This window comes from Bison bison, unplaced genomic scaffold (assembly GCF_000754665.1).
Source record: "Bison bison bison isolate TAMUID 2011002044 unplaced genomic scaffold, Bison_UMD1.0 scf7180017864167, whole genome shotgun sequence".
Taxonomy (NCBI): domain Eukaryota; kingdom Metazoa; phylum Chordata; class Mammalia; order Artiodactyla; family Bovidae; genus Bison; species Bison bison.
The window spans coordinates 2,195,469-2,202,706 of NW_011494739.1; the positions used below are offsets into that span (position 1 = coordinate 2,195,469).

At 47.5% G+C, this 7,238-nt stretch overlaps 1 protein-coding gene across 5 annotated transcripts in view; it reads right to left on the reverse strand.

The window, feature by feature from the left end:
• Nucleotides 1-4,478: 4,478 nt before the first annotated feature.
• Nucleotides 4,479-7,238, reverse strand: part of SLC52A3 (solute carrier family 52 (riboflavin transporter), member 3) — a 16,477-nt gene continuing 13,717 nt past the window's right edge. For all 5 annotated transcript variants that reach the window (XM_010841774.1, XM_010841776.1, XM_010841775.1 and 2 more), the window contains 2 exons: nt 6,216-6,339; nt 4,479-5,395 (listed from right to left, as the gene is read on the reverse strand). In XM_010841774.1, coding sequence (XP_010840076.1) covers nt 5,183-5,395; nt 6,216-6,339 — 337 coding nt within the window. In that variant the 3' untranslated portion in view covers nt 4,479-5,182. The remainder of the gene's footprint in view (nt 5,396-6,215; nt 6,340-7,238) is intronic.

The window sequence follows — 7,238 nt, forward strand, 5'->3', positions numbered from 1 at the left end:
CACGTCTCTGACGCAGAAAGATCATGTAATACAGAGCCTAGGCATTCTGGGTCCAAGTATCGGTTCCACTGGCTGTGTGACTTCACATAAGATACTTAACCTTTCTGTGCCTCAGTTTCTTCATTTGCAAAATAGAACTGATAATAACAGGAAGTATTTCATAGTGCTTCTGTGAGAATTAAATCAGTAAAGGCTCAGGAAGAGCCCAGGGCATGGGGAGACCTGTAACGGATGACTGCAGGAATGGCCCCGTGCCTGGGCATCTGGCCCATCAGGAAGGGCGGCAGTGGGAAGCTTTTAAGTCACTGTGGTGGACATTGGTGGGGGGCTGGACACTTCCTGTTCGGGGATTCCAGTGGTGACCAATCCGATTTTATTTTATTTATTTATTTTTTTTCCAATCCGATTTTAGATGGCTCCACAGGTCTCTCCTCAGAGCAGTCCTGATTTTACGTTTCCAGGTTCTTGGGACCACCTCCCTCCAGGATAAATCCGAAGTATGATACCTCAGTATTTAAGCCAACAGCTCATTAGAAAGAACCCTGGATTCAGAGCCAGGTCTGTGCCCTGACTTTGCAGCCCGTTTTCTGGGGAACTCTGGCTCATTCATTCCGCCATCTGGACCTCTGCTTCCACATCTGCTGTGTGATGTCAGATTCTGGGGGCTGTTTTATAAAGGCTGTCATAACACACATCATGCACCTTATAAACTTAAAGAGTCTGTGAGGATGCAAGAGGGCACACCACTGGACCTGTTTTCTGTTGCTGCTTGGTTACCTCAAGCAGCAGCCTGAAGTGATGCCAATTTACTATCTCACAACTCTTCAGTTAGAAGTTGGACACAGGTCTCATAGAGCTAAATCGCAGTGTCCACAGGGCTGTGTCCTTACACAGGAGAAGAATCCATTTCCGTACTCATTCAGGTTGTCAGCAGAATCAAGTTCCTCGTGGTCACAGCTTCCTGCTTCCTTGACGGCTGTCAGCCAGGGCTGGACTTGGCTCCTCAGTGCCTCTCTTCTTGGTCTTTGCATGTAGGTTTTTCCTGAATCTCAGAGCCAAGCCACTTGGCATCTCTCTGACTTCTGCCGGGTCTTTCTTTCCTTTCTCTTCCTTCCTTCTTTCCCTGCTTCCTCCTCCTTCTTTTTCTCCCTCTTTCCTTTTCTTCTTTTATTTTCCTTTCTCTTCCATTCCCTCCATCCTTCCTTCCCTCCTCCCGCTTCCTCCCTTTCTCTCTCCAGCTGTGATGACACATAACACTGTGTAGGTGTGAGGTGTATGACTGTGATGATTTGACACACGTGCATATTGTAACCTCAATAAGATTAGTCAACACATTCGTCACCTCCAATAGTTACTATTTTGTGGGTGGTGATAATACTTCAGATCCACTCTTTTATTGATGTTCAAGCATATAATACAGTTTTTTGGGGTTTTTTTTTGCCTTTTGTGTGTCTTTTTTGGAAAAACATATTTTCACTTCCTGTGTCCATTCTTAATAAGATTGTTTGGGGTTTTTTTTGCTATTGAAGGGTATGATGCTGTATATTTCTTATTTCTTTCACTGACTCTCTTCTTTTTTAATGTTTATTTTTATTTATTTATTTGATTGCACCAGGTCTTCGTTGTGGCTCGTAGGATCTTCGACCTTCGTTGTGACATGTGGGATTTTTTTTCTTTTCTTCTTTTTTTTTTAGTTATGATATGTGAAGTCAGTTACAGACTGTGAGATCTAGTTACCTGACCAGGGATGGAACTGGGGCCCCCTGAATTGGGAGCGCAGAGTCCCAGCCACTGAACCACTATGCGGAGTCCCCAGTGAGTCTCTTCTGATTCTCTGTTTTTTAAAGACTTATGTGATTAGATTGGGTCCATTCAAGCAATCCAAAGTAACCACCCTATTTAAGATCTATAACCTTAATTCTATCGGGGGTGTCCTCAGGGATACCCACCCGCTGCCAACCCTAGGCAGAGTCCAGAGTCCTGATCTCATTCTTCCGGGAAATGCCCTTGGTTGGACCATAAAGACATCATGTGACTTGGGTCAGACTTGTAGGGCAGGCCTGAGGTTAAGGGGCATTCAGGGTCTCTACCAGATATTCTCACAAAGTGGAAGCTTTTTAATGAAAATGACTGAGCGCTCACTGTTTGCAGATGTGAAGCTAATTAATCCTCACCAGAACCCTGAAAGAGCGAGGCTTTTATTGTCCCCATTGTACAGAGGAAGAGACCAAGGAGAGCTGACTTGTGCAAGGTAACTTAAAGGCTGTCAAGGTCACAGGACTCCCAAGGAGGTGGGTGGAAGTGAAACCACAGGGAGGGCTGTCAGATGGAGGTGCCTTTTCCAGTTACCAAGTCACTGCCCTCCCACCTCGTCCTTGACAGAATGTACTGCTATGGCTAGCACTGCAGGCTACCCGCTCTTCTGCATCTGCTTCCTGTGTGTGTAATTAATCTTGGAGCGTCTTCCCATGTCAGTACAGAGAGATGGTCTTTGTGCTCATCTTCCATTCCAGTATCTTTTGTGGGTGGAATGACTAGAAACAATCCAAATGCCCTTGGAAGGGCAAATACAAATAAAAACATTTCTTCCTGGCACCAAAAAGGGAAAGAGACATCCCTGCTCCTTTCTCTTAGAGCATTTACTTTAGAAAACTTGCAAATTTTTTCTCAGATCCTTTTCCCTTGTATATGAGTCTTTTTAAAAAGCTGAATAAGCCTCTTGTCAGTTTTTCTATCCAGGAATGTTTTTCTCAAGGATGGAGGAACTCTCTGTTTGCAATGTAAATATCAGGAAGCCATGCCCCCTTCACCCACACTCCGAGCCAAGTGAGGAGCTTAACTTCAAGGTTTGGCTCCAAGTTCCAATGCCACCTTCATAGAAAGGTATGGATTCTTCTTTCCTGTGGACGAGGACAATTAGCTAGCAGACAGCCACCCCACATGCCAGCTGAGTTCAGGATGACCAACTGTACCATCTAGTTCTCTTTCTTGAGGACAAGTTGTCATTTGAGAACCTGGATATAATGTTAACAGGTTGTGTCTGCTGGGCTTTATAAAAGGGTGGAGTTTCTTTCCACCTCTGCGGTCTCTTTAGCAGTCTGTCCGTAATGTATACCACAATCACATTGAACATATATTCAATAATCAATTTTCTATGTTTTCTGCTTTTGTGGGAGGTTTTTGGATTTGGTGGGAGATTTTTAAAATGTTGTCTCCAACACCTTCAAGTGCCTCTCTACAGAGGGCTGGCTGAAACAAATCTGGCAGCTCCACACAGTGGAATACTATGCAGTCATTACAAAGAATGAGAAAACTACATTTTCACTGTTGCGCGAAAATGCAAAGTACACAGTGATTTACTACTCTTTATGTAAAAAGACTCTATATTTGAAATTGTTTACATTTGCATAATCTCTGGAAGAATAAACTAGGAACTAATAAAACTGCTCATGTACGTGTTAAGAGGAACTGGACAGAGCGGGAAGTGGAGAGGGATGGAATTTCTTTTTTGCTAAATATCATTTTATATTTTATGATTTTTGAAATATGTGACTTTATATTATCTATTCAAAATAAAAAGGAGGGGTGGTGGTAAGCAAACAAAACAAACCTGTGAAGAAAAGAAGTCCCAGGATCAGACCTTCTCTAAGCCCTTGATTCTGTTTATTTCTGAGCTCAGCCTTCACTTTAGCACCAACTGAAAGCTGATTATATTGAAACATTTTTTTGGCATTCATGTTGGACTTTCTCTGGAAGAATGACCTTAGTGTAAAAACAAGGAATATCTTTATTTATTTATTTATTTATTTATTTTTAAAAAGATAAAGCCCAAAAACTATCAGGTAGCTAACACACTCCTCCCCATTCTCCTCCTCCCTCCAGTTCAGAGGACTGCCTCCCAGTTCAGAGTCAGCCAGTGAAAGGGGTGGGGGAACTCATGTTCAGAGTCTTGCTGTGGCCCCTCTACCCCAAACCTCTCCTTCTGCCTCTTAGGAGGTCATTTACTCTCCAAGGAGTGAGCCTTCCTGGGTCAGCAGGGGTAACAAGAAAGGGTAGGTGAGGTACAATGTTCCTCCGTACTGGGACTCCAGGATGCCTAAAAGAGAGTCCACCGTTAGCCATCTGTTTCTAGACGCTTCTCTGTGAGAACAGGGGTGGAAAGGATATGGAGAAGGGAACATCTCTTAACCCTTCTAGCCACTTCTAGGCTTTGTTGATTGTTACTCCTGTTATTACTCTTGGTCATCAGATCAGGACATGCTGGGTGCTTCTCCCTTTTATCCCTGTGCCAAATCTATGACATAGGTGCTAATAATTCACATTTTGCGGAAGAGGAAACAGAGGTACATAGCAATAAAGTGCCTTCCCCAAGGTCACATGGCTTATAACAGGCGGCTCACCCTCCCAGCTGTTCCCCTTCTAACACCATCCAGCTGGGTGCTGCAGAACCGTTGTCGACGTGAAAAATATTCACAATCTAAAAGTTAAAGAGTTATGTTTTATTCAGCGGGAATTTTTAGGACGTCAAGCCTGGGAGGCAGCATCTCAAGTAATCCCGAGAGAACTGCTCTGAGGAGGTTAGGGGAGGAGCTAGGATACAGGAGTTTGGCCACAAAGGGCAGGTAGTGGAAACATCAATAGATTACTGTTATGAAGGAAAACCAGAAACTGCAAGGTAAGCAATTCAGTGCTTTTCTATGTATTTAGCATGAGTCTGGGCTCACTGAAATCATCCCTCTGACATGCACCTCAGCTATCTGGGGCCAGTATCCTGTGTTTTCACATCCTGAGTTTCCTCAGGGCTCACTGGCTCATGTTGGACACCTGCAATCGCTGGTGGCCGTGATATCCTTTGCTTATTGATATGGTAGAAAATAGTTCATTTCTCACAGTCATCTCTCAAGAGCTAAAACGAGATCTGAGAAGCTAGAACAGCAGGCGCTGTGACAGAGTTGCGGTGGGCTGTGCTTTGCATTTCCATGTCCCCTGGGAGGCCCATACTATTCCCCACCTTTCCTGAGAGGAGTTTGTGTTGTACACAAAAGTACTCAGACTCTGCCTCCCTGCTGGTCTACCACTGGCTCTGTGACCTTGGGCACACACCTTGCCTCGAGATGTCCCAGTTTTCAGGAGTTAGTAATGAGGGCGGGGCCTTATGATGGATCACGTCCCTTCAGCTGGTTTAGGCGGAGCACTGCAGGCTGCAGAAGTCAGCGGATGAGAAGAGCCTCAACACGTTGACCAGCGGGAACATGACAACCGCTCCCAGGAGCGAGCCCAGCTGCACCGCCGCCCCGCACCATAGGAGGGCGCTGCGGCTGTGATCGCGCAGGATCACACCCAGCATCACCTTGACGTAGCTCAGACAGCCAGTGAACAGCACCCAAGAAACCACCTGCAGAGACACGTTGGGAGAGATGCTGAGTGAAGGTGACTTTGGGGTGAGCCCCAGGGGCAAAGGGCACTTCTAGGGTGACCTAACATGGCTAAGAGAACCCCATGGAATAGCCTCTAAGTGCAAGGAGAGCTAATGGGGCCCCCTGAGTTGACCTCCCCAAGGATAAAGGAGAACCCAATAGCTTTCTGTCCCCCATGATCAAGTCAGGACTTCCCTGGTAGCTCAGCTGGTAAAGAATCCACCTGCAATGCAAGAGAATCCAGTTCGATTCCTGGGTAGGGAAGATCCCTTAGAGAAGGGATAGGCTACCCACTCCAGTATTCTTGGGCTTCCCTGGTGGGTCAGACAGTAAAAGAATCCACCTGCAATGGGAGAGGCCAGGGTTTGAGCTCTGGGTTGGGAAGATTCCTTGGAGGAGGGCATGGCAACCCAAAGTTGCCTGAAGAATCCCCATGGACAGGGGAGCCTGGTGGGCTACAGTCCATGGAGTCACAAAGAGTCAGACACAGCTGAGCGACTAAGCACAGCACAGCATGATCAAGTCAGGGGCAACTGGGAGAAGGCTACTGCTGCCATACACAGTGGAGAGTGTGGCGTTCATGGGAGAGTCTGCACTGTCACCTTGGACCAGCCAACTAACCTTCTGAAGCCTCTATTCCCCAATGAGAGCATCCCTCCTCCTCCCCACACCCACCTTGGGCTTCCTGAGCAAGTAACCACAAAGCACTTGGTCAGTAGAAGGAGCTGTACTCTGGGTCTCCTAGGCCTTGGCTAGGTAGGGGTTGGGGGTGGATAGCGCCACAGTCCAGACACTCACGATGAGGACTTCTCCTCCCCAGTGGCCCTGCATGAAGGGGCAGGGGCTCATCACAGCCATGGCCATGTTGTAGGCTCCGAAGCTGGTCCCGAGCACTGCGAGGACTCCCAGGAATGGCAGAGACCTAGGACAGAGTTGGGGGGGTGGGGTGTGATTGGAGGACTGAGAAGCCTGAACATTTGCTCCTACTCTCCCACCCAGCTTGAGCTCCAGGGGGCCACATGGAGTGGTCAGCTTCTCTAGGTTTAGAGGTTAGACCCATGTGGAAACTTCCAGGCTACCCAGTTCAAGTGCATCAGTGAGGTTCCTGAGATCAAGACTGGCACAAGTCATCCTGAGTATTAACAGCAAAGCCCAGCATCCCAGCAGAAGAAACAGAACAGATTCTGGGGCTACACAAGCCTGGTTCAAATCCCAGTTCCTCCTGCAAGACTGGGCCCTAAGCCTCAGTTTCTTCACCTGTGAGATGAGTCTTATGTGGCTGGGAGAATGCAGGGGAGCAGAGTGTGTAGGGCCTGGCCCTGGTTGTGGGCCCACCTGGTAGCAGCTGTTGCTATTTCCTCCTGCAACACCTCGCACCCACTCTAGGAAGTTGGGCAGATGAGTGGGAGGCTTGGATCATGGCACCGTGACTGTAGGGTGTGCTATGCAGCCTCGGGTGACCCTTCTTCCCTCCACCCTCAGCTCTCTGGTCCACAATGTGAGATTTGCATGATCCGTGGGCCCTGGTAGCCGGCTCAGAGGCACTGGTGACCTTCCGTGTAGCCTTCGGTCTGACCACTGAGGACACCATCCTTCATTTGAGGCCTTTTCCCCGGGATCTCCCCATCCACGCTGACAGGTTAGAGTGGAGGGCTGCCTACCTCTAAGGACACTTTCTGTCTCAGGATTCTTGGATTCTGGGACTCTCAGATTCTATATTTCTAACATTCTGGGCATCTCAGAGTCCACAGATCTGCAGCCTCTGGTCTGTTCCCTCAGAGATCTCCAGTTTCGCTCCACAATTTTCAAACCCAAGGGAGA